This window comes from Phoenix dactylifera, chromosome 12, assembly GCF_051530095.1.
Source record: "Phoenix dactylifera cultivar Ajwa chromosome 12, Ajwa_hap1_PhDact_Kaust_v1.1, whole genome shotgun sequence".
Lineage (NCBI taxonomy): Eukaryota > Viridiplantae > Streptophyta > Magnoliopsida > Arecales > Arecaceae > Phoenix > Phoenix dactylifera.
Genome location: NC_143201.1, coordinates 24,129,350 through 24,156,695, shown reverse-complemented (window position 1 = coordinate 24,156,695; position 27,346 = coordinate 24,129,350). Strand labels below are relative to the sequence as shown.

At 39.6% G+C, this 27,346-nt stretch overlaps 3 protein-coding genes and 1 pseudogene across 9 annotated transcripts; 2 read left to right on the top strand and 2 right to left on the bottom strand.

Annotated features, from left to right (window-relative positions):
* Positions 1-162: 162 nt before the first annotated feature.
* On the top strand, positions 163-2,238 carry LOC103701740 (GDSL esterase/lipase At4g10955-like). The gene is made up of 2 exons (XM_008783904.6): positions 163-526; positions 1,112-2,238. Exons 1-2 carry the CDS (start codon positions 315-317, stop codon positions 2,082-2,084), a joined length of 1,185 nt encoding a protein of 394 aa, XP_008782126.5. The 5' UTR covers positions 163-314; the 3' UTR covers positions 2,085-2,238.
* A 487-nt stretch (positions 2,239-2,725) lies between these two features.
* On the bottom strand, positions 2,726-8,806 carry LOC103698545 (NAD(P)-binding Rossmann-fold superfamily protein). Its single transcript, XM_008780603.6, has 5 exons — positions 8,648-8,806; positions 8,360-8,572; positions 8,138-8,254; positions 4,576-4,848; positions 2,726-4,467 (listed from the first exon to the last, which is right to left on the bottom strand). Exons 1-5 carry the CDS (start codon positions 8,780-8,782, stop codon positions 4,303-4,305), a joined length of 903 nt encoding a protein of 300 aa, XP_008778825.2. The 5' UTR covers positions 8,783-8,806; the 3' UTR covers positions 2,726-4,302.
* A 2,589-nt stretch (positions 8,807-11,395) lies between these two features.
* LOC103698844 (uncharacterized) lies at positions 11,396-18,819 on the top strand (annotated as a pseudogene). Its single transcript, XR_015972321.2, has 3 exons — positions 11,396-12,064; positions 15,125-18,112; positions 18,185-18,819. The product of XR_015972321.2 is annotated as an uncharacterized LOC103698844 (transcript).
* Positions 18,820-21,495: 2,676 nt separating this feature from the next.
* LOC103698758 (transcription factor bHLH144-like) lies at positions 21,496-24,516 on the bottom strand. Of its 6 annotated transcripts, none has more exons than XM_039130193.3 (4): positions 24,281-24,516; positions 24,041-24,122; positions 23,757-23,943; positions 21,496-22,898 (listed from the first exon to the last, which is right to left on the bottom strand). In XM_039130193.3, exon 4 carries the CDS (start codon positions 22,508-22,510, stop codon positions 21,791-21,793), a length of 720 nt encoding a protein of 239 aa, XP_038986121.3. In that variant the 5' UTR covers positions 22,511-22,898; positions 23,757-23,943; positions 24,041-24,122; positions 24,281-24,516; the 3' UTR covers positions 21,496-21,790. The 6 variants fall into 6 exon arrangements, with proteins under 6 accessions (XP_038986121.3, XP_026657735.4, XP_017702266.4 ...); XM_026801934.4 differs by having other exon boundaries at positions 21,496-22,627; XM_017846777.5 differs by having other exon boundaries at positions 21,496-22,596.
* Between the last annotated feature and the right edge of the window lie 2,830 nt (positions 24,517-27,346).

Genomic DNA, 27,346 nt, shown 5'->3' with positions numbered 1-27,346 from the left:
ATTTCGAATTCTAACCCCTCCACACGTTTCCGCTACCGCACGCACGAACGCCCCGAACAACAAGGATTAAATTATTCAGCTAAGAAAAAGTCACAAGCCGAGGCCCACTCGGGTAGTAGTGTAGAATCCTAGAAAGAAGAATCCAAGAAGAGAGCATATACCACGCTCCGTCGCATTCCATTCCCCATTAATGCCTTTTTCGACCGTTGTTCTCTTCTAGCGAGCGCTGCGTGCTGCTTAGTTCTCAGGGTCGGTTTGAACTTTCCCGATCAGTCTCTCTCTCTCTCTCTCTCTCTCTGATCGACGGAAGAAGAATGATGAAGATAAGAGCAGGCGAAGGAGGAGAAGAAGGAGGGGAGGCGGAAGGTGCGGTTGAAATGGATAAGAGCGCGGTGGAAGAGAAGAGTGGAGAAGGGAACAAGGGAGTGGAAGCGGCGGAGGTGGAGGGGCATCCATACGATTTCCACGTGTCGGGTCCTCGCAACCTCGCCTCTCCCAACTGGAGAGATCTAATTCGTTCCAGCTGGTTCGTCTCTCTGCTCACCATTCTTCTTTTACTTGGATTCTATCGAGTGGGTTCTGTGTTTCATTTCTTTTTTTTTTTTTGATGAAGAAGATGTCTATCCACACCCATTTTCTCTTCCTTTCCCCTCACTTCTCCAGCAATAAAAAGAGAAAACTAATCTTGTAAAACAAGAGTTTCCTCTCTTTTGTTGCTTCCAATTGTCAAATAATCACAAGAAGGAATCTGAAATTGGATTTTGCTGGTATGATGGCTGAGCACATAGCGTAAAGACGGATGGAAATGAGACACTGGGTCATATCCGCGCGCTCATGGACGTTTGCTTCACATTTTATATTTATCTCGGTTGCTGACTATGGCTATCTGGGCTTTTCTTGTTCCCACCAGCTTTTCTGCAAATATTCTTAACATACAAAGTTCTTCAAGAAATAATATGCAATTATATCTTACTACTAGTTTCAGCTTAAGTAATGTCCTTCCAGTGATGTTCTCTTTGTTTCTAATTCTAATGTCTTGACTGCTTCAGGTCCTCAAGATTCACTGAAGGATAATGTACTAACTCTAGCTCTTGTATATCTGTTTTACCAGGAGGGATCCAAATTACAAGAGGATGGTGATAGCTTGTTTCGTACAGGCAGTATACTTGCTGGAACTCGACAGACAAGATAAAAGGAGCGAGGAGAACGGTCTTGCTCCGAAGTGGTGGAAGCCCTTCAAATACAAGCTGACACAGACCCTGGTGGATGAGAGGGATGGCTCCATCTACGGCGCAATACTAGAATGGGACCGCTCTGCTGCTCTATCCGATTTCATGCTGCTGAGACCGAGCGGAGCTCCCAAGGCTGTACTCGCCCTCAGGGGGACATTACTGAGGAGCCCGACAATTAGGAGAGATCTAGAGGACGACCTCCGCTTCCTTGCTTTGGAAAGCTTGAAGGGTTCTGTCAGGTTTGGCGGAGCATTGGAAGCGCTGAATTCGGTCGTCGGCAGGTTTGGCAGCAGCAATGTGTGCATAGGCGGGCATTCCTTGGGCGCTGGCTTCGCTCTCCAAATAGGCAAAGCATTGGCAAAGCAAGGGGTGCTTGTCGAATGCCATCTCTTTAACCCACCCTCTGTTTCTCTTGCCATGAGTCTAAGGAGTATTGGGGAGAAAGTTGGTTCTGTCTGGAAGAGAATCAGAGCTGCAATGCCTCCGAGTGGTGAGGAGGCAAAGGATTCTAAAGCTGGACAGAAGAGACTGCGTACAGAGACCAAGAAATGGGTGCCACATTTGTATGTGAACAGTAGCGACTACATTTGCTGTTATTATACTGATTGTGCCGGGGTTGCTGCAGATGTTACTACGGACAAACCGAAGATGAAGGACACCATCGGAGATGCAGCGGCGAAGCTGTTTGTGATGTCGAAGGGCCCTCAGAAGTTTCTTGAAGCTCATGGGTTGGAACAATGGTGGTCAGACGACATGGAACTCCAAGTCGCTGCCCATCAAAGCAAACTTATTGACAGGCAGCTAAGGTCGCTATATGCTGTCCCGCCGCCGCCGACTCCAGCGAAGTCCTGACAAAACCTCTGAAATGTTACTTCTTGTTTGGTCCCTCCTCATCTCAGTTCTTCCTTCACATTCTTTGATTTGCATGACTTCTTGAGCATGAGTCAAGATTGTTGACTTTCTTTGCGTTGCATCTGGTTCAAGAAATAAATATAACGTATTACCATGTGCCAAGTAGTTCATGAGACGAATCATCCATGGTTTTGCGCGATTGGTAAATTCATATCAAAGCATTTCGATTATGGGACAACTCTTTCCTTTAGATTGTGAGACAACTCTTATTTATGTCTCTTTTCAAATGATTGCTCTCATATATTCAAAGATCCATTGCCTTGTGTCGCTAGGCAGCCGGAGCTTATACTGCAACCCACACCGTAGTGTCGATATCACTATTGGTGTCCGTAGCATTGCTCGTCTGAAATATCATGTGTAGCATCGGACCATTGATTCTGATGCATGTTAGTGTAAGTTGCAGGAGGATTCTGATGCTTGTAGAATTCAGGACCATGGAAGCAGCATATTGGATATTTAGGACTACAGGCATATCATAATGTATTACAAACAAACTACAAAATGCAAATCATTACATTAACTGATACCTGGAACCATGAACGAGTATCGGACCATTGGAGCATTTCTCATGACAAAGAATCTAGTTGTGAATCAGGAAACATGAGCCGGGATCTTTTTATTAAAAGCTCCATTAACAAAACCTCTACTGCTCAAAGCTCTACAGACAAAAGCTCTGCTTTTTACATGGCATTGAAATTTTGAGTAACGTGAACCAACATATCCACTACGGGGTTTCTTTCGATTGAAAGTTTACCATAAGCAAAACACCAACATGAACATGAACAAATAATGCAATCCCCCAGGTTATATCAAAATCCCGTGTCTTCTTGATGACCTCAAAACCAAAAAAAAAATTCATCAGCTATAGGCTGTTCATACTAACCTAGATCTAAAAAAGAAATGAAAAAAATTATAATCTGCAATACCAAAAAAATTACCAGTGCAGCTATGGCCATAAGAAGCTGTAAATAATAGACACTGTATCAGCCATCAGACTATTAGTTACTCACCTTGTTGATACACAAACAAAACCCACCACAACAAAGAAATGCCTCGAGGCTGCACTGAATTTGCTGTAGGACATAGAACCTAGATCAGACATTTCTTTTTCCTGGAAAGATCAGACATTTCGGCAAAACATAAGTACGCGAGCATTAAGGTGGGGCCTGACCATTCATCAAGTCCAGGCAAAACCAATAGCTAGCCAGAGCCCAGGAATGACAAAATATGTTCCACTCCAAAAGCAATTCCCCCTAAGAGACCTTTTCCTTTTTTCCGCTCCACTAAAGACCCAAGGAACTATTCGACAGCCTATCTCCTCGAATCATTTAGCTTGCAGCTGCCCCATCAACATAGAGCTGGCAGGTCCGTTTTCCTTACTCCATAGATCTCATCACTCATCACTATTATAAATGAACTGCTGTAGACCTGCCCTAAACAGCTCAATATCTCCCCATGCAAACCTGCTTTCCTAGTAGTTTTTGAGTACCTAGTGAGCCAATGGAGTGCCTCAGGCTGGTTATGGTCTTCAGCATCCTAAGTCTGGCCTTCCTCAATTCTCGAGCTGCTACCACAACAGAAGAGTTGGATAGTCACCCCATTGCCAATGATGGCAAGTGGCAGTACTGGCTGGGCTACAGTGGCAGCACCAGCTATGGTTGCAGCCAAGGCTTCTCTGCTTGCATGGTTGTTTTTATTCTTTCACCAATCTATATGCTGCTTCCTTCATTTTCTGGTGTAAATAATTCTGTACTTAGAACACTGTGCTTCGAATGCAAAGGCTTGAATGTGTAAATTCATGGCCGGTTCAGCATCTCTAATGCCAAAACGGCATCTCTAAGACTGATGATGTACAGGCTAGCCTTTTTGACTGCATAAAGATTTTAGCAAGCAAGACTGCTATTTTTGAAGCAGATGAAACTCATGTTTATTCGATGGTGCATTACTATATCAACAAGTACTTACCAGGTCATTACCAAATATGCTTTTTGACTCTCCTAGATTAGCATAAATATATAATTCCATTATGTGAAATGGGTGGGTTTAACTTTCCATCCTTTAGTTGAAAAAAGAGGGAAAAAACATGTCAGCAAAAAAATAAAAATGAAGAGATTAAGAATGTCACAAGACATACCACATCATGCCTCACAAGACGAGATTAGTGTTGTTTAATAGCCCTAAACAGATCCTCTAATGAACGTTTTGGAGCTTCAACGCGAGAAACAATCTCCACCACCTTGTAGAAAGAATCTTGGCAGAATAATGCTTCGACGGCAACTTCGGCAACTTGATCTCTAGATATGGAACCTTCGTAAAGAGTATCCTGCAAAGAATGGCAAAAAAAAAAGAACAGATCAACAAATTAAAAGAAGAAAATGAATGCTTGAGTAATACAAAATAAAATTGAAAGGACAAATATGGACACAGTTACCTCTGGTTCCATGACTATATTTCCAGTTGGGGGATCATTTCTTAACCCTCCGGGCCTTATGATTGTATAATTTATACCAGACTTCCTAATATACTGCTCTGCCTGTAGCTTTGCTATCAAAGTAAGGCCAAACACATTCAAAACTATGTAAGCTGGATTAAAGATTTGGCCCATTGCAGCTCCATTTACTAAAATGGAACTGATAAGAATGAATCTGTTAACCCCGATCTTGCGGCATGCTTCTACAAGGTTCACTGTGCCAAAGTTGTCTACCTGCCATATTAATTATTCCGAATTACTGAAGACTGAATCAAATATATGAAGATAATGCCTGAAGAATAGAACAAAGTAGAATTTGCAAATTTGCCAAAAATTGAAAATGCAAACTTGCGGTACTAAACACACACACAACAAAAAAAAAAACTCAGAACCATAAACCAAAAAAACATGCCAGGCATAATCATATCATATCTTTGAGAAAAATGATATATATTTTATGCACATTTAAGGACCTGATGAAGAGCATACTTGATTGTACTTAATTACGTGAATAAACGAACTCACAAACAACTAGTAGGAAAAAGAAAGAAACAACCAGATAAAAGGTCTCAATCATGGGCCAGCAAAACCACATTGCTGGCAAAGAAAGAAGACATGACAGAAGAAAAACAAAGAGATAAGAAAGTAAGCATGACTTTCATATAAGTGTCATTATTATTATTATTTTTAACACTATCTGACTAAGAGTCTGGCTTAGCACCCTCCTTCCACACAGGCACTATGTGATCCTCTAGCCAACCACATATTGCAATAGCCTTTCAGAACAGTTTTCAATCACTACAACTTGTTTTCATGAAGCTTCTGGGGTTAGCCTAGGAAAAACAGCTATGGGAATATCATCACTAATATAATGATGCTGCAGCCAAACCATAGTCCAAAAAAGCATGTCAGATGGCGTGTCTAAGCTCACAGACCGATCTTGGATTCCAGATCCAGAAATGCATTTGAATGTTTCAAGCACAAATGTAACATAGTCTTGCTAATATAACAACTAGTGACATCATTTTTTAAATTTAGCTCTTGTAAAATTCTACACTGATTCTACCCTCATAGAGTATTCAACTTAGGATCTGTTTGAATGATTGGACTGAAAATCCTATAGGATTCGTGGATTGGCTGAGGTCTTTTTTTCTTCCTACAGGATTGGGCGGTCCACTCCACGAATCCACGAATCCTATAGGATTCTCAGCCCAGTCATCCAAACAGGCCCATAGGAGGATTGTCCAAATCCATCCCCCATACACACAAAAGCATAGAATAGAGAGGGCCAACCTAATAAGCTAGCCTGCCTCTCCCACCAAGCATTCTCCTCTCTTGTAAAGTTTCCACATTTACTCTCTTCTAAGGAATAATTTAAATCGCATGAATCCAATCGATCAAAAAAGACTTCTTTACTTGACTAGCCAATGCTTCCAATAATCTTTGGGTATTCCGTCAATAATTTATCTCCATTCTGTAAGCCCTTGACCGTAAGTGGTCATCACCTTTTCCTTTTCTCTCTTCTCCTTTTGTTCCTTCTTCTTATCATCTTCTTCTTACCTTAGTTTAAACATCCACCAATAATACTCACCTAATCAAACAAGTACCCATAGCAGCTGCCTCCCTTACCTTTTTGACTCATCTGAATCAAACTTCATCCAGTTCATCTATTTATTCCTTTAAACTTATCCTATTTTCTTCATTCCTCTTTCTCATGCCCTTCATCTTTCTCACTTATTTGTTTGTCTTTAATGTGTTGCTACCACAAAATTTCCATATAAATAAGGTATGTTGGATATTTTCGCTTAAAAGGATCTTGGAGGTTATATATAATCCGACATGTCACCTTCTCTTGCTTCTTTTGTTTGTTCGCTCACTTTATTTCGTCATCTTTCTCTAAAACCTATTATTATTTCTTTTCCATGGCAAGTAACATCCCTCTTTCTATCAAATATGCCCAGCAAACCTTTCTCTACCAAACTTTCTCTAGCTAATCACATCCCTTGAAGGGGTCCTATTCTTCACTCTATTGTAGTCAAACAATGATAGGCCTCGTTGATGGATCCAGTCCTCTGCCATTAAGGTTTACATCTTCAAGAACAATAAGCTTTCTATCAGCAATTATCTTAACAAAACTCAACATACTTTTTGATCAACTTGTTTCCATTCGACATCCCATGGTGATAATGAGAAGGCACACAGCCTTCTTGTTAAGCTTGAAGCTGCGTACTAAATGTGCAGCAGTTGAATGATATATCGTCCTATTCCTTCATTTTCTACCGCTAAACCTTATGTCTCATAATACAGGCTCAAAAAGGCCCATTTGATTCATTCAAGCAAAAAATAAGACAAAGGAGTTGCAGAGGTCATGGGGCAATTCAGGTCATGGTTTTCAAGAAAACCAACAAGAAGGACAAAGCATTCTCTTGCTATTCTCACCCAAGTTTTTAACACTTCTTACAGACCCCCAAAACTTTAGCAAGGTTCTAGTGGTAGAATCATGTAATAGCCCTCTTGAGATAAGAGGTGCAACAGACATGATACAGCAATAATGGACTCACTAAGAAACAACAGAATAGAAGCTTCACTCACCAATTTGAGAACATGTTAATTTATTCTCTTGACACCGATGGAAGGAGTGCAAACAACAGGGCAACGACTCATGTGATAGGAAATTATGGTAAGTTTACTTTTCTTCATCGATAGAACAGAAAGGCATAGTTATCAATCAAGATGGGCTTCCATCACCCATGGAAACAGCCTCAATTCCTTCTTTAATGGTCCATTACATCTTTCTCAAGCTTTTCATGATAATTCAGTCACTGAATTTGCGGACTTTATGATATGCAACAACAACTACCATGTATACAGTTTGAGTTTGAGTAATCTGCTATTTCTATTATTAATACATGATAATTGAATTTACCTTTCCCTAAAACTTTTTTAAAATCTAACACCAGATGTTCCCAAATATTCTTAAAAGTTGTAAAATTTGAGTTTTATCTGGTGAAATTATTCTCTAGAGGTCCTAGTTACCAACGATGAGGAAGCTTGGAATCTCTCATCTCACATCAATATTGAAAGAACAAAAAAAAATTGGCAAGGTCTTCACAGTTGAGGTTGATATGCCTCACATATGGCAGTTTTCACTGGACCGAGTTTGTTTTGACTGAAAAAAATGGAAATCACCCAAACAGCCAAATCTGATAAAGCACAAAAATGCTCCACAACTAGGATCGGTTTCAGAGAAGTTATGGGTGAAACTGATCTCTATTGATCCTAATTTGAAACCCGAAACTAAAACCTTGATTGTAAGAGAGGCTTTAATTACCCTTTTGTTGAAGAGGAGTTCTCTATATTTGTTTGACAGGGTCGGCTTGGTACTTCATCCCCCTAAAGAAAAGGTGTGTCCTTTGCACTTCTTTATATTCATCTCTATTAGTATCAATGATTTGCACACCATCTCATGAACATTACTATAAGGGAATAGATGGTGTATAAGCTTACCAAACAGCGAACTGACCTTCCATGGAGCAAAGATATCCCACGAAGGCCGAAACCCCGTAGCGCAAATCACTGCCTCCGCATCACCTATAGCTTCAACCAACCTGTCCGAGCCCGCCGTGACATCTGCCTTCACCTGCCAATCGCACCCACCCAATATTAGAATCAGAAATCTTCTCATAAATGTGAAGCAACCAGAAGTTTCACCACAAACTCCGAAAGTTGGTAGTTTTAGACTCACAATCTGCACATTGGGGTCCTGGGGAAGGCTGCTTCTCGCCTTGTCGACATCAAGAGCACCTGCCCGCACTTCGAACCCCTTCGAAAGCAGCTGCTCGACGATCCTCTTCCCGGTTTTGCCCGTGGACCCTGCGACGAAGATCTTCTTCTTCTTCTCTCCATCAATTCTCGCTTCTTGCTCCATCTTATCCGCAGCTGGGCTCGCTGCCTCCATCTGCTCGAAGAACAGAACAACCAAGGTGAAGAATAACAGATGAAGTGAGTGAGAGAGAGCGATTCAAGGCTACACCTTTGCAGCTAAAATGGATGGAGAGGGGAATTTGGAGCGGATGGGGCGAGCGGTGGAGGATATGAGGGCGCGAAGCGGTGGAAATGGGGTTCGGAGGAAAGCAGTGGCCGTAACGCCGACAGCCATCAAGACCATTTACTTTATCGGAGAAGTCGGCCCGGCTCCATAAGAAGCCTGCAGTTTTTGACGCTTTTATATAGATATCCCAATATTTAATAAATACACTCTTTCTAGGCTTCTACCAGAAAAATAAGAATGGAAAATCAGGGAGTGCACTGGCAATAAACGGGAGTATATTTGTCTATTGGCTAAGCATGATCAATTGAAAAATATTTAGGGCTCGTTTGGTTCGCGGGAAGCATTTTCCTTCCTAGGAATATGATTCCTGGGAAACAAATTCCTAGGAAGAGGATGCCTAGGAAAGTACTTTTGGCATATTTGGTTGACCATGGGAAAGTGACAAATTTCCAAAGTGCTTATGTTTGGTTGGCCATCCACTTTCCTAGGAAAGTTATATATAATTCCTATTATGCCCTTAATAAAAATTAGGTTTTTAATACCTCTTTAATGCTTCTTTAATGCTGAAGGGACTTTTTGGAAAAAAGTAAAAATGGAGTGATTCCCGCCTCATGGGATGAAATGTGGGAATCACATTTCCATAGGAATACAACTTTCCCTTCTCTCTCCTTTGAAAACTCCAACCAAACAAGAGGCATCTCATTACTTTCCCGTTGACCACACTTTCTCCCCTTCTTTTCCCGCGAACCAAACGAGCCCTAAGGATAAGCTTGGAAAAAGTTCTGGAAATTAATTTTTTTTTGGGAAAAAACTGAATTTTCTATCTATATGAATCATGGAAAAACTAATATTATATAGAATAGATTTTTTTAAAAAAATTGACTAGTTCTTGCCTTTTCCTAGAAAAAGTTTTGTCTTTCTCTCTCAAAATTTTCTAAAGTACCTAACAAATCTTAGAAAAGCTGAGCAATTTGTTAATGGTATTAGTGCTATTTCATGCAGAATATTAATCCAGATTTCACTGCAACATATTCCTCATGCACCTTCTTGATTCTTTTGAGATAGTTGAAAATTAAAAAGGGTTCCATTTAATGTTGGCCATCAAGATTTTATGGTTGGATTTTATAATTTTATCATTGCAACATAAATGAGGAGATGCAACAAAAATAGCAATGTTATCTTATCGGTTATTAGGAGAAAATTTGAGTTCATTACAGTTGACTTTTTAAAATTAATATTATAATTTTTATCGGGAAAACTTTCATAATTGATGAGTGAGCTCTCTTTCACCTTTCATTAGTGATAGCATACAAGGAAATACTTGCGATGAATATGAAAGGAATTATAAGCAAACTAAAATGATACTAGCTAATAACGAGTAGATGAGTATATTCTTTTAAGTCTAGAGGAAATACAGATGAGAAGCAAGGAGAATGGTAGAGAGGAAAGAGAGGATATAAACATTAGTTAGAAGGTTCATTTGAGGAAAATGAAACGTGCATCAAGTATGTAATAAGATTGTATTACATACTTGAAAATAATATTTTATTTTATTTAAATTTTGTACAAGTATTTTTTTCCATGAGCGAAATAATTGATTTGCTATGATCTAACCTTGCAATGCAGCATCAAGTATGAGAAATATAGGCGTGAGTATCTAACATTTCTCAAACCTTTATAATTATATCAATCACAGTCATTCATACTTCCAGTACATGGTGAAACGTGCATAACCTTGTTTTAGTGGCCTTCGAATTTTCTATAAACATACTTGTTATAATTCTTCGTAAGATGGAGATACAAGAATAACACACAAGAAAATTAGTTGCTTGTTCCATGTTAGATAGCCGAGCCATGTGTAAATGGGCTCTGACGTGGAGGACACTATGTCAGACGTGGTCGATAGAATAGCAATTACCTCGAGCTACTAATTATGGAAAAATAAATAGGTTAGTGCATACTATGCCAACTATGCCTTATTAAGCAAATCATAACTAGAACATTATTTTTTTAATTCATATTTTTCATCACTAAGGATGTAGTTAGGAAAATACGATCTCTCCCATATTTTATATATGAAATGTCGTCGATTCAATTTTGATTGCGTTAGCCCTTTTTTTAGTCCCCATTTCAAAAATCGTAATTAAAGAGTATAGGCTTGGGCAGCTTATATTTCAGCCTTGATAAGATTGGACATGGTATGTTGCTTGCCTCCTTTATCTTTAAAAATATATTTATTAATTATAAAATTTATAGATAGTATTTTAAATAACATACTATACTAATTATAATTGCTGTTATTTATCTCCAAAACATCTTTGAAATTTAATATTACAAGAATCACTAAATAACAGTTTTTATAACAGAAAATAATGGATAATAAGCTATTATCTTTTCCTTCACTATTTATTAGATAAAATAATATTATTTATTAGACCGTACAATATTTTTCTAAAAGTTTTTAAAGAAAATTTGAATTTTGAATATATTATTATTATTTAAAAGAAAGTATGACTAAATAATAATCTTTTTTTATTAATCATTATTGTATCAAAAAAATAATAATCATTATTTTATGTTATAATGGTATAATACGAAATAACAGAAAATAACAATCGTTATTTTTTTCACGTTATTTATCCCAATAAAACAAAAAAGCTGGCCGAAACCATCAAGCAGCCGCTATAACGGTTATAACACCGTTACATAAAACCATATAACTGTTAGGACACAATTTCTAAGCCGGAGCCCGTCCGGGAAAGTTCGCAGACCCTGAAAACCCAGCTGCGGAGAAAAAAAGTCAAGAACAGAAACAGGAGAAAGCAGGAGCCCATCGCGGAGGACGAGGCGGAGTCGTCCGAGAGATGCGACCGATATCCGATCACACCAGCGTCGGCGCCGCCGCATCGGCGGCGTCCCCGCCGTCGGAATTCGACTCGATCGATCCGATCCTTCACCTCCTCCGCTTCCTACCCTTCGGCTTCCTCCGCCCGCCCCGTCTCCGCCTGAAGCTGCCCTCCCCTCCCCGATGACCATCTTCTCCCTAGTCCTCCTCACCTACTTCGCCGTTGTCTCCGGCCTCGTCTACGACGTCATCGTGGAGCCCCCTGGTATCGGCAGCACCCAGGACCGCTCCACCGGCGCCGTCCGCCCCGTCGTCTTCCTCTCTGGCCGCGTCAACGGCCAGTACATCATCGAGGGCCTCTCCTCCGGCTTCATGTTCGTACTTGGCGGCGTCGGCGTCATCCTCATGGACCTCGCCCTCGACCGTAACCGCGCCCGCAGCGTCCGCATCTCCTTCGCCTCCTTCGGGATCTCTGCCATCGTCGTTGCCTACATGATGAGCATGCTCTTCATCCGCATAAAGATTCCCGCCTACCTCTGGTGACCCCCTTCTTGGTATGTCTCAAAGCTAGCTTCTTGGATGTTTTCGACCCTTTTCTGGATATAGGGTTAGTAACTTTGAGGGTTCTTGGAACTTTTTCCCCTTTCCCTTCTCTGCGAGGAAATGTGAAAAAAAAAATTAGATTTGCTGTTAAAGAAGTGATTTTTAGTTAATGGATCATTATACAAGGACTGTGTTTCGTTGTTTGAATCAAAATGTATGCTCGTTAGTTGGTTTGATTTGATCGCGTTGGAATGTGTTATAATTTGAACTTTTGGTAGAGAGCGGTTTGCAATGGTTGGGCCTGGGTTTGCAATGATCATTATACAAGCACTCCGGGACCGAAAACCACCTTCTTTGCATTCTCCGATGCCGACTGGGCTGGCTGTCCCGATAGCAGACGCTTTAGTTATTCCAGCAGAGACTAGCCAATATTTCTATTCTCACCCAAACGCTTTTCCTTCTTCTTGAATCTCTCGGGGGTCCTCCCCTTTAGAAAAGAAAGTTTATTTTGGTTCATGGCCTCATTTGAATCTGGGTATGACGAATTGAAATTTATTGATGCCAATATCTTGCTATCTGCCGAGCCCATAATGTGAGGCAACAATGATATGATTATGAGAATTAATTGTCGACTTGCTGATTATGTTAATCGTTTTAAGAGCAACAACACAAGCAACACTTTGAGAAAAATCGACCATCATCTTTGTGGTAGATATACTTCATGGACCTATGGCTTCATGGTTTACACTTTCTGGGAGTAATTAACAATTTTTGATGTCATTGTTATTAGACCAGAGCATTTGAAATTTTGTAGTCCGACTGAACTGGAAGCAAGTTTCCTATCATTCTTGGCACGAATAAAATGCTTAAATGTAAAATATGAACAGGCAAAAGGACATAGTGAGACATTTAGGAGACTGTGGCTTCTATGTATTATGAAAGTATCTAGTTCTAAACAAGATTCCATGGCAAATTTTTCAAACATAATAGCAGTTTTGTGCAGAAAAAGAGTAATATTTTGACCTTTGTTGTCAACATGTGGCTCAAGTTTGAGCACAATCTGTGAAGAAGCCAACTATAGCACTTCAGCTCCTCTCAACCAACATTTTACCCATGGAAATCTATTATAGGATCATTTTCTCCATGAACACATGCACGAATCAACAACAAGTTTAACAATTCTAACCAGTAATTTCATGCAAGTTGATGTCTTCGTGCATGCTCTCCTCTTCCCTATGGCCCAATCTTATGGAACGATCCCTAGTGCCCAAGTTCATGGTTGGTATTGCAGGCAAAGGAGCTACCAATTCAACTCTTATTCTTATTGCCAAATCAAATCTCGGTGCTTGTTGCAGATGTGGAAGAACCTAGGGAAGTTGATGGGAGGTTGCCATCAATTTTCTATAGAAAAGGAAGCCTAAGTGTAACAACCCAAGATCTCACCCAAAATGGCTAGCCGGAAGGTATTATTTGGGTTCCTTAGTCCTGTATAAGTATCTAAGATCTCCTCGGCGAATAACTAATGTGGGACTAAATACACGCTTGCACGGGTCCTCACATACTCTCCCCATTTAAGCCCTGACATCCTCGTCAAGCTAAGAATTTATATCCATTCAAATCTAATCACATACACCACGATAGACCCGTGGTTAACCTCCATTAACCCGTGCTGTAGTGTCCCCTAGTCCACATAAGCTATAGGCCAAGTTTGCTTTGATACCATTTATAACAACCCAGGATCTCACCCAAAATAGCTAGTCGGAAGGTATTATTTGGGTTCTTTAGTCCTCTATAAATACCTAAGATCTCCTTGGTGAACAACCGATGTGGGACTAAACACATGCCCGCATGGATCCTCACACCAAGTGTTACAAGAAATGTATCAATTCAACTCTTATCATTTATTTTTTATTTTTGTGAAAACTAATGCAATTGCAGTGAGGGCTGATGTGGAGCTATTCACAAATAACTCATGATTCTATTGAATTATACGCAATAAAATTAAGAACCACTTCCATGATATAATTAAAAATATGCAAGCGAATCACAACAAATAAAGCATTTGGTTGCTGAAATGTTGTTCTATGTTGTTGCGTATTATGTCATTATAATCATAGTAACTAAGTTGGCATTTGTGATAACAGTAAAATTTACTCTTAGTTTACTTCTGTCCTGGTAAATGTTGTTTCTCTACAAACTTCACAGGACCAAACTGCTGCAAAACAATGGTGCATCAACCATATGTGATAACAGTTTCCCTGATAGTGTATGTAAATTTATGGGCTTTCGGAGTTTCCAACCATTCTAGCTTGAGGCTATGATTGCTTCTAAAAGTTGATCAGACCTTATCTACATCTTTTAAGCATGCATTTTTTTGGAACAATTCAACCTGCTTCAGATGACAGTCAAAACCCATATATTTTTCATGTTATGTCTTAGAGGGGGGGAAAGATGTAAAGTGAAAAAAATAAGAAAAGGAATCATCTATGCTATGTAATAACTTGAAAAGAAAAAGGGGAAATTAAAAGAGACTACATATACTTCAAACATATTTGGCATGATGCATATTTTGGTCACGTAATTTACATGTTTAGTATTTTAATTTTTGATTATGTGTGATAGATAAAGGAACTCGTGAATACATGTATGTATGTATTAACATGATTTTAGAAACTGAATTTGATGACATGTTGGTTTTCATGAAAAATCTCTAATGTAAGGGGGATTGTCAGGTCCTTCACAGTTTCTGTCCACTCTTTTATTTGCATCTGAAGTTCAAACAATTAGTCGAGAAAACATGCAGCATTTTTACTATAATTTTTTGAAAAAGGCCTACTGTTTTACAAACAGTTGTTTATATGGTGGTTAAGGTCCGTCACTAACAAAGTGGTCGCCAGTATTTGATGATTATGTGGTACCCAGCTGAATTACTAGCAATACATAAGTTTCTTGTGAACCATTGACTGGTGAACCAATATGTTTGATAGAATATATACTTAAAAATACAAGTTTATAGTAGTTGTAAAATAATTATATTTCTGAAAATGAGTATTTTTTTTCTTTTTTTGCAGAGTACTATCTTCTGGCTGCAGCTTCTGCTTTATGAAGAGTCAAATGTAGATGAAGCATGGCTTGGAATTTGATTGGCTGCCAATGTAGTAATCTCCAAATTATGAAAAACTTTGCCCATAGGAAAATGAGAATTATGTATCGGTAGCACATGCTTTCTTTGAGTTGTTAACAAGTCGATATTTGTGGATTTATCTTTTTTTCCCTTGCATCCATTAATATCGTCCATTATTCAGTATGAATTCTATAATGAATTCTTTGCATTGATTTTACCTAGCCATATTCATGTAATCATCTTATCCATTAATTTGTTAGAAATTGATATACAAATAATTTAAGTGGAGTAATTTATGCATTGGATTAAGGGCATGATAGAAGCCAGCGGAAACATATACTCTAATCCCCTACTGGAGGACTTTGTAGAAAACTCTCTATTACTTTTGAATATGCAGTGATTGGACATATTTGGAATCCAATTTTTGTCAGTATTTAACCAGTACAAAAGCAGCAGAATTTTAAATCATTGGGAAGTTGTTATTCGAATATCTTGTCAAGGTTTTTATTTAGAACAGTTGCCCAAGTAGCATTTGAAAGAAAAACAGTAAAGAAGAACTTTTAGACATAGGAATTAAGGTGATGGATGAGTGCTTGATTAATTTTATAGTCAACTGAAATGCTAATATTACATGCTTTATGCATTTACCATCCTATCCAGCAACCCTATCCATGTCTGACTAATGATGCATTACACATTGTCTTTGGATAGAGAATTAGGATATTGGAAGATAATTTGCTGATTGGAGACCTTTGAATGGAAGATCAATACCTTGTAATATGATAGATGTGTTAAGTAATATCAAAACTATAGCAGAATAAATGACTTAAGATGGCTTTTTGAACATTTTTCTTCTTAAAGGAGAGTATTGCAGATGAGATTGAATTTATACCCACTCCCTTGAAAGGCTGTCAAAGATAAGTTATGATCATGTGCACGTGAAGGTAAGATTGCTACAAATACTGCATATCATCAATTAATGCAGAATAACAAGGATTGCTATGTTGCTGCCTGGACAGGAAGTTTGGCAGGGACTGCATCCTGAAATCCAATATGTCCTGTGAAGGTGTTTCCATGAGAAGTCACTACATTGAAATTTTTAGCAATGCAAATTTGTTCTTCATAGCTGAATACCCAAGATACAATCTATAGAACATATCATTTGTGAAGTGTTCTGATAATCTTCATTTTGAAGTGGTTACTTGATCACCTTTATATGGTTAAGAGGAAACCTCTAAAATCCTAGTTTCTTAAATGTTTTCAGGTTGGTGGTCTTTGCCTACTTCTGTGCCAATGGAAAAATTGATATGCTCTATCTACATTCACTAATGGCAACTTGCTAAATCAGTTATATCTGGGAGTTGTATTTGAGAAGGTCGCAAAAATCTATTTCTGGCATATAGTTAGGGAATTCTGTTTAGATTACTGAATAAAAGACTTCATGCTTTTATCTGATAGGCATCACATGAGGAAGGTTGCATTAAATTATAGCCTGATGATCTTTTAGCTTGGAAGACAATATAGCAGGAACTAGAGGATTAGCGAGAACATCTAGAAGACATATTTGTCTGCTTTCTGCAAGGCTACCAAAGATGTATTGAATACCAAAATCCAAGCCTTACTGAAAGGTTTGATAATAGCGAAAGTGGGGGAAATACAAGGCTCCAAATATATAATAAAGTTATGAAAGCCGAGTGAAAACAAATATCATTTTTATACGACTGGTGATGTATTCTATTTGCGAAACTATTGATTCAAAAGCCAATGCTTCAATATCCTCTGGTTTACTTACAATAGATATGATGCTGTTAATACATGGATCTTCATAAACTGTATTAACAATGAAGAATCGTTAAGAAAGACAGAGCACCATGATGGCACCGTCCCAAAGTAGTCCATTTCACCATGATGGTTATCTACACATGCATCTTTTTCCCACTGTTTCTTTATGATAGTTGCTTCTATTGCTCTTACTTTGACAAGTAGATAAATAACCTAAGAAGTGATGGAGTGATTTTAATGAAGCTTTTTTTATCTCACAGTACTCCTCTGTTCATTACAGTAGATTTGGCAGAATTTTTTCATTCGCTGAAAGATATACATTGTCTTAACCAAACCAGCAGTGTAAATTGCATGTTAATGTGAATGCATTGTTGTTTCTATTTTTAGTATGTCATGAAGAAACATTGTTATTAAGGCTGTGCATTGGACTACAGAAAGAATATAAGCAGAAGACTGCCTTAGTAAGATAATGTACTTTTAAGTCATATAATGAACTATATTTGACTTCCATCAGATAAATTCAGGAGTTGCATCTATAGTGTAATAAAAAGAAATGAAATAATAGTGCTTTGTTCATTTTAAAATGGAAGCCCAAATGCCATTAGGTGCAAGTTGAAGCAACTTGTGTGGAACATAATATTTTCATATAGTGTGTGATGAAAAAGCATTTGTAGATTATACCAGGATGGTTTAGACTAGCTTGCAGCTGTAGTTTTGGTGGAATTTATTGTTTGTATTCTTAACTATCAAAATTGAACCAAATACTAGTATTCACATTTTATTAGCCAACTAAGCTAAGCAGACAGAGATAGGCACTTATAGGAACTGTAGCATGATGCTTGTCGATTACGATGTCTGGTGATGGTAGGAGTGTGTGTGTGTGTGTGTGTGTGTGTGTGTGTGTGTAAGCTAACTGTTGTTCTCTAACATTCAATTTGCATTGCATTGCAAGGATATTTCAACACCAGATCACATCTTACAGCTCACATCCATTGATGGTACCATATTACCCAACACGATTGGGAAAGGTACTTGTGACTTTTCCCTTATCCGGCATTTGGAGTGTGGTATTGTCTGGACATTTCAACACCAGATCAGACCTAACAGCTCATGTCCATTGATAGTGCCATGTTACCGAACACGATTGGGAAAGGTACTTATGATTTTTTCGATTTCCAGCATTTGGAGCATACTATTGTTTCTGATAAGAATTTACACTCTTAAGTGCACAAGTACAGGATTCCTTTCCTCCAACCAGAGACCATTTGCTTGCACCATTGCTCCATTCAGGGGATTATTGATTATGCTGTGGCAATCAGATGCTGCAGTGACATGATGTTGCTTGAGGAACTCCATACAGTCATCCAAGGCCACCAATTTCGCCTTCAAATCAGAGTTGTAGTTCAGATGAAAAAGTCATCCAGTGATTAGTCTATGCAGCTCATCCCAGAGAAATTACGGCATTCCTAGCTGCTGATGCATGGTATTTTGTTCGTCAGATGCTGAAGATGTTCTGGATTAGCCTCGGGCATGAGTTCTTTATTAATTATGCAAATATTTATTTTGCTGACCTTAGTTGGAAGTCATGATGGCAGACTTCATGAGGATGCTCATCAGATGAAGGGCACAACAATATACCGATTTGATTCAGCTTACACTAATATGCTCACTGAAGGGAACATGGTATACTGCTTAGTACTCCTAGAGATTTGTAAATTCCTCTGTTGAATGAAGCAAATTCCTCTGTATATGCTTAATCAAGATATTACAAATTTGTATAATTTGTTTGTACTAGAGATTTCTAAATGTTGTATAAACGAGTTGGAGACCCTCTGAACAAATCCACTTTGCTGCTCGCAATCCTGAATCCTTGTGCTAGAAAATCAGATGTAATAGCAAGAAAGCATGAGCTCAGGTATCTGGAATTCTTTAGTCTCTTGAAGAATTTACAGCCATGTAAATTTTACAAACCTTTTAGTGCAATAAGGTAACCATTTCACAATCAGGCAAATGAAGTGGAATCAAGAATACAGAATGGGCTCGGCCATCTTCCGTTGCTTTCAAGTTTTCCTCAGGACTCAGGACTCGACTCCCACTCTAGTAATTATGAGACTTGCGATCAAATGGTTTGCCATTTGAGCTTAGGTTTTTTGTGTCCATTTTATTGGTTCTTGATGTCTAAAGGCAAGCTATATGTTGGTACCATATTTTCTGCTGTGAGGGAATGAAGAGAGGAGTGGAGCCAAGAAGTATCCTCGTCTGAATTTTAAAGTCGGTAAAATACTTACATTGGCACTTGGCAGGAAGCAACTCAATAGGTCTAAAACATGGCTCCATGGCTCGCAGCAAGAAGTGGAGCCTCGGCCACACCATTCCGCACTTGCATAAAGCCATCTTCCCACCATCTGCCTCGTCATTATTGCAGGCACATTGCACCTCCACCTTTTTCTTTTCCAACTGGGATGTTGCATGCACAGTAACTCCATTGTGATGGGCTAGCCACTTCGAATAAACTTCAAGAGAAAATGGCATGAGACCTAATCCCAAGCTTCCAAAATCCAAGATTAGGAGCACGTTTTGGCTAATGACTGACTATATAAATTATATACAACCTTAGTGTCAATTTTGATGAGGTCAGATAACTAAACCTGCATAAGCATTGAATAATAAGGGGTATGTATTCTATGAATTACAGTATTAAAAAGATAGTGGGGATTAATATAAGCATTGAATAATAAGGGGTATGTAAGGGGTATGTAAGCTTAATATCTGCATAAGGATTGACTCAGTCATGGAGTGAGAAACTTTTGGATACAAAGGAAACAAGCATTTCATGTGCCTCAGCATGTGCTCCAAGCCGTTTATTTTTTTTCCCGACACCCTTCGACGTCACCTTCAAGTAAAAGATGACATTCTATTGTTGCAACCAGTGGGAGATACAAGCAGTGTAAAAAACCTGTGATTTAAGCTTCACTCATGCAAAATAAAGATTTCTTTTTTCTTTTTTCTTTTTGGTCGACCAAAATAAAGAATCTTTGGCTTAACATTTTTTCAACTTTCATGTTCACCGAAATTTGCTTCTGTAGCACAGGAGATTATTAATTTGATCAAGGCTATAGATGGTTAGGACCTAATTAATAAATAAACACATGGTTTGATTTCATGAAGTTTTTGCACCAACACAATAAGAATGGTTTTGATATGGGAAACCAAGTTTGTTAAGGGGGTTCAGTAAAGTTGAGACAGTTGCCTATTAGTTCTTTATATAGGATTCCAATTCCAGGTTGATAGAGGTCCGGTTACATGTAAAAGTAAATCTGTTTCTAAAAGTTTTTTGATGCAAGCATACGTTGAATAGTTATCAATCGTCTTATGCACTGAGTCCACATGACCATTGTGACCTTGATTAGATGCTAGAAGGAATAGAAGCACAGTTGGACTACTAGTGAATTGAGCTCGGCTTGCCCAACACAGAATTCTGACTTAAATTTGCAGCCTTTTTACCATCACTTGGCCAGTTACCAAAATTTCCTGCTGGAATCATCTTCCAAGCAAAATTCTTAATAAATTACAAAAAAAAATCAAAAACCACTAATGAAGGAAACCTGCAAATCTTGTGCCATTGCAGATTCCAATCTGGAACCAATCTCCATCTCAAAAAGAAGCAACATGACAGCTTGTAGAAATCTCAAACAGTTAAACCCAGTAAGTGAAATATCTATACTGGCTAGAGAACATGGAAGAAGGCTTTTCCTAGGACCAATCCTCTTGCAGCTTCTCGTATAGCCAGAGGTATGATGCTAACCAGCTAAATAAGAAGAGGAAATTTAAAAAAAAAAAAGTTTTAGTCTATTGAATCCAAGTAAGGAGAGGGCCATGGCCACCTCAGGACATGGCAGGCTTGTGTTGAACATTGGACTACCACCAAAAAAAAAAAAAAAAAAACCTACCAAAAATAATTTGATAAACCCCATGACATGTTAATCCAAAGGCCTGGCCTAAAGGAAACCACGGATATCATTGCTCTCGGTTCAAATGTCTCGTGTGCTAACTTTTCCTAGCTTCTTTTCCAGACTTCGAGCATCAAAGAAAGAAAAAGGCAAAGCGTGGGTGCTACGGGGTCCGCTATCATCATTGGTGTCTCCACGAAGGCTTATTTGTCAAAGAAGCAGAAGAAGGCTGGTCTTTTCTACCACATATTTCCTAAAAAATCACAGCACCTTAAATCAACAGCAGCATCACAAAACAATACGCGCCCACAAATTAAAAAAAATAACACAAGGCACTCAACTAAGCTCTAATCCCAAACGATTAGGGTCAGCTACATGCCCACAAACTCAACATCACCTAAATATAAAAAGCTACTGAACATAGAGCTTAGATTCCAAAAGGCAGACGCATGCAACTAGAGTTGGGAATTTTGTAGTAGATTGGTCGCTAAAAAGATGAGGTGCTAAAGGTAAGAGGCAGCGGTTTTCCCGACATAATAGGAGGATGACACAGAATAATAACGTCACCATCCACCATACTACGAAAGAAGGGGGGCAAGAGAAGGAAAAGGCATAGCCATTGAAGTACAAAACCAAACACAAAGCATCCAAACGGCCTGGGCAATAAATACCAAGACCCAGCACAAACGAAAAGGTGCGCAGACCCCACCCTCTTCCATGTATCTCCCTCCCATGCTCTCTCATCATGGAGCATAAAGCCACAGCGCATGTGTGGCATAAAAGAACAGACAAAACCAGCATACAGCATCATGAGAGCTTATGCTTTTAGAGGATTTAGTTTCCATATCCTGATTAGCGAGATTACCGCAATCCGTGCCATTTCAGCTGTCAAAATTCTGTGCTCCAAGCTTCTTCACATCCACCTTGAGGGATTTCAAGTACTTAACAGCTTCATCAAGAACAGCAGGTGTATCCATTTGGTCTCCACCGCCGGGTATGATTCCCCGAAGTGTTCCAACCATCTTCTTCATTTTCTCCCTTTTAGTCTTGCTGCTGCTGGCATTAGTAGAATTGAGCTTGCTGCATTTCATCCCCTCTGAAAACGAACACGAAGAAGTACTGCCTCCCCAATTGCCTGGAGTCCGCCCGGTGCTGACCACATCATCATCATCATCATCATCATCATCTTCTTCTTCTTCTGAACTCAGCAATGCATCGATAGCTTCTGCGTCATCCTCGTAACAAGAGGGATATTCTCCCTTGTTGCCGTTATCTCTGTCCATACTTTTGCCAGCTTCATGGGCATGAGCTCCGTCGATATCAAAGCTTGAAGAGCCAAAATTGTGGGCTAAGGAAGGGTGGAACATGACCCGGCTTTTGCTGTACGTCTGATCAAAGATGACAAAGTTCTCAGGACAGGTTTCAGAGGGTTGGAACTCGACACCATTAAGCGGACCGGGAAACTCATGATGCTTCATGCCTGTCAGTGCTTCGCCATCAGCATAGCAAGCACCTGCAGGGGACTCAAGAGCATAACCGCCCGCTTCATATCCAAGAGATCGGGAGGCCTTCTTAGAAAACAATCTCGAGTCTCTCTGCATAGGCCCCTACCGAATCTTCTCCGACAACTACAATGCTGTTGATGAGAATGAACTCCCCTGTATTTAACCTTGGCCGGATTTAACTGCTGTCGATAAGAATGATCTGATGATAATTAGCTGGAAATGGTGAAATTCTTTAATCAAACATCTCAGTCAGAGTAGCCATCTGATTCTAACAAGGAGGAAGGAAGAGTATATCTCGCATGAGGCCAATCTCTTCTCGATTTCATTTCATCGGAGATTTCTTTGTGATGGATCAAGTAATAAAGCAAAAGAAAAAGAAAAAAGAAAAAGAAAAGCTGGTGCCCACGTGCTGCAGATCAACTTATGTTCAACCTAGGAGTTCAATCTACGTGACAGGCTTAAGCAGCTGGCGGAAGTATTCAGCCTACCATTTGGCATAGAAAGTTGTAAGTGGTACTGCAGCTTTCAGGCTTAGAGAACAATAATGAAGGAGAACTCAAACAGAAAGAAGAACAAAAATCGCATAATTAGCAACACATAAATTTCAACATGGTTATGGATTCAATAAAATAAATTGTCTGCAACTAAAGATTTAGATGCAAAGGATCTCTCGATCTAAAATATATTAATTTAGCAGTGAACTACAGCAGCAAAACATGGGAATACTGACGATGCATTCCTGTCAACTTTCCTCAGGCAGAACAGGAAAATTGTGTTTTAGAGCTAGAAACATCACCGACAAAAAAGCAGGCAACATAAATTGCATCAATCCATGCAACACCAAAGCTAAAGATGCATGAACGGGACTCTTCAATCTATGAAACACATGGCTCGTTAGAATTCTTCCTTTCTATATGAATGCTATTATGTTGTGGGTGGAGCCCGAAAGCAAACCTGATGGAAAAAGGAATCCAACGTATGTCCACTAGTTGTTAAAGATGAGGAAGATAAGTAAAGAAGACTTGGATATGGAGGTAGTGGGGATGTCCGTGGTCGGCCCCTTGGAGATAGGTACCAAAGGCCAAGAAAAATCCACGAATACAGTTCAATTGCTTCCCGATACCATGCATTAATTGAGATTAATATCACGAAGGTCAGTTTAATCTAAGCATATGTAGTTATACTTCAGAGAGGTGAAAAACCTCACGATAGAATAACAAGGTTTAATTCTCTTTTCCTACAATCGTGTCGTATAAAAGCATAAGTACTCCACAAGCATGCTTCAGCGAAGAGGAAATAATATGTTCCACGCAACTGATGGTAAACTTGGCAAAGTTTTCACCTGGCAAACCTGCATCAAACGATAATATGCGATGAATCGAGCGCTCATTATGATGTCTCCAGCCTTCTTCACTGTCCGAATTATCTCCAGGTTGACGGCAACGTACATTCTAACTTCCTGAAACCGATATGTTCAAAATTCGGAAAACAGGGAGGGAACCCCCGATGATCAAAATCCACCTACTCACCTGCACACAGAATTAAACGTTTCCATACTTCGCCACAAAAGCCATAATTAAAATCAGATAACCAATTAAAAGAAAGAGATAGAGCAGGGGTTCATACAGAATGACACGGAAGAAGACAACCAAGCGTATGCATCTCACCCACAGCGCACCGTCCGATTTCAACTGTCATCCAGCATAAGCTTTTTAATGGGATCAAACAGCAAAAGATGCGTAGTTCCACGCCACCAAGAACAAGAAACAAAAAGCTTGCTCAGCTAGATTAAAAACAGAATCTTAATCCAAGAAGAGTGTGCTGCTCAGAATGAACTCCCAGCAAAATCACAACACGGAAGCAGACCTGAGAGAGGGAGAGCTTGGAAAAGAGAATCCAAGACACCAGCTGGGATCCACCTCACCTCCGGACGAATAGAAGGCGAGATACCGAAGAGAAAACAGAGGAAAAATACGGACGAGGGGAGGGCTTCTCTAGTTTTATTTCGGCCGAGGAGACAAAAGCGGTGTATGGAAGCGACGAAAGCCTAGGCTGGTTTGGCCCAAACTGGAATCCCAGGCCCAAATCTTTAACACTACTCTTGTTCCGGCTTCTATTTATCTTTTTTCTCAGAAAGACTTTATTTAATTCGGATGACCGCCGTCGGATAGCGGCGATGGGAAGCGGGACGCCGTCGGATCGAAGGTGGAGGACAGCCGTCGGATCCGGCACGCGTGCCACTAGATCCTTCAGGTGGGGCCCAACAGATCTAGGGGACAGGTAAGTGGAAGTGGGGGACGTGGCGAGCCCTGGGTGATGTGCGGCCGGCGCGCAGAGAGAGGTTATGGGCATCATCATGATAACGTAACGTATTGCTGCATTTGTAGAGGAGAGAGAGAGAGAGGAGGGGCCGGCGGGCGGAGTGGAAGTGGATACGGAGCCTGACGGCAGAGCACGCGCGGCCACTTGCATCTATGGTACTAACGCCGTCCGGATCGATAGGTCTATTTCCATGGCTCGACCATCATGTCCTGGAATCGTTATTGTTATTCACTCGACAGGAGGCAGAATACGTGTCCGTGCATTTCCCTGCGGTTCCTTTTTGACCGCCTAAGAGCGGTGATTACTGTGCACGCTCTGAAGAGCGGGGTCGCAAGCTTTGGGGGTCATGTCTCGCCGGATGAAGGGAAAAAAAGATTTCTCAAAAGCTATCCGGACCACTGAGGTAATAGCCTAGTAAAAACATGGTCTAACTTCCAACCAAGTAATTTCAAATTCAAAATACATAAATATCGATTAAATTATGAAGACCAAATGCTTTCTTCTCGGACATAAAATTTGAAAGAGCATATCGCTCTGCTGATAACCTTGATGGTGCCAGGTGTAACGTAGTCATACATAATATTCGTGCTGGAGCTCAGAGAGATAACCGAACCGGATCACGGATGGAGAGGGTATGAGTAAAACCAGCCGGAATTAGGGGTGGTAATCGGGTCGGGTCAGGCATAAACAGGTCGGGTCAAATACAGGTCGGGTCAGAAAACTATAAATCTGAACCCGACCTGTTTATTAAACGGGTCAGGAATTGCAAACCTGAACCTGACCTGTTTATTAAACAGGTAACCCGACCCGACCCGTTTAACCTGTTTAATAAACAGGTAACCTGTTTACCCAATCCGACCCGACCTGTTTAACCTGTTTGTCCAAACTGACCCGTTTAACCTGTTTAGACCTGTTTAATCTATCCAACCCAACCTGTTTAACCTGCCCAACCCGACCTGTTTAGACATGTTTAGACCCGTTTAACCTGTTTAGACCTGTTTAAACTGTTTAACCCTTTAACCTGTTTAACCCTTTAACCTGTTTAGACCTGTTTAACCTGCCCAACAGTTAAACGGGTCAAACGGTTTAAACGGGTCAGACATCTAAAACCCGTATCCGACCCAATTAATAAACAGGTTAAACGGGTCGACCTGTTTACGACCCGAACCTGTTTAGGCCAAACCCAAACCTGTTTATGGCGGGTCGAACACGGGTCGGGTTGGCGGGTCGGGTCATATTTTGCCACCCCTAGCTGGAATACCCAACACATGGTCATTTCTACCCGCATCGAACATTCTCCTGGCGGGGTGGAGGCCCGGTGGAGACTGCTACGCGAGGGTGGGCTTGTCTTTTCCTCCCATCTTCTTCTTTTTTTTTTTTAAACCAAAAAAAAAGCTATCTGGATACGCTGCCGAATGGTGTATTTTGAGCTGATTCTTTTTTCTCATTCTACAGAATTCTACTTAGAAAATATTAGATTAATATAAGTCGTGCTCAAATAAAGTGTTCAATTTATGAATCTAGTAAGAAATTTAGTTCGGTCCAAAAAATTAATCAATACAGAAAAAATATTATGACAATACAGTCAAATTTTAAGGTTAATATAAATAATGGAAAATAAAAATATTTTTAATTTTTAAAATTTCCAACTAGCAAAGTAATGCATGTGTGTATATCTTTTTAAAAAAATAATATAATGTCGAGTAACATTTATGGTTAAATAATCGCAACAAAGCAACACAATATAAGATAAATCTTATCTTTACTACTTTAGATTCGCAATCGTAGTAGAATGTTAAAATCTAACCTACAAACTTAAGTTTATGGGCGGATACTTCAACCTATCACTATTCCTCAACATAGCATTCTTTATATTTTAACACATGCTTTATCGATAGCTTGGAAAAAAATTAGAAATAAATCCATATAATTTATGAAGTATTTATTCAATAATCATCCAATTGCTCCGAAATAAAAGGAGTGACAGTTAGAAGAATGAAAATGTCAACGGTCCTTTGAGATTATTTTTTTTTCTAATTTAGAAATATCACACTATCTTGCTTCCACCAACACCAAAGCCCAAATCTTTTGCTTAAGCTTGAGGTCTGCATGAGATGGGACCATTACTGATACGAGCATGCGAACTTGAGTGGTTTGATAAGGATGTCCTTAGCAATCCCACCTATCAAGCATGTAATGCTTGCTTCTCTTTTCTCTCTCTCTCTCTTTTTCTTCCTCTTCAATTCCTTCCATAGAGAAATTTCATCCAGCATCAAAAATTGTGGAATCCATGTTAGGTAGATCACGCGCAATACTGAAAAGATGGAAGGGGAGGTCAAACATTGCAAGATGTGTATGTTGGAGTGATTTCCTTCACTTATCGGATGGAAAGAAGTGGGATAAGAAGGCGTGATCGTCGTTTGTTTGTTCTTTACCAGCATACCATGGTGGAGTCCTAATTGTGCTGCATGGGGCCAGAGGATGGTGGAGCAAAAGAATCGCCTTTCATTACCTCTAGTCTAGTGGCATTGTGCTCATGCCTGATCTTAATGGGTTTCTCAAATCTCTCCCAGTTCTGCGAAGGAATCGCACGCTCACATAAGAGAGGAC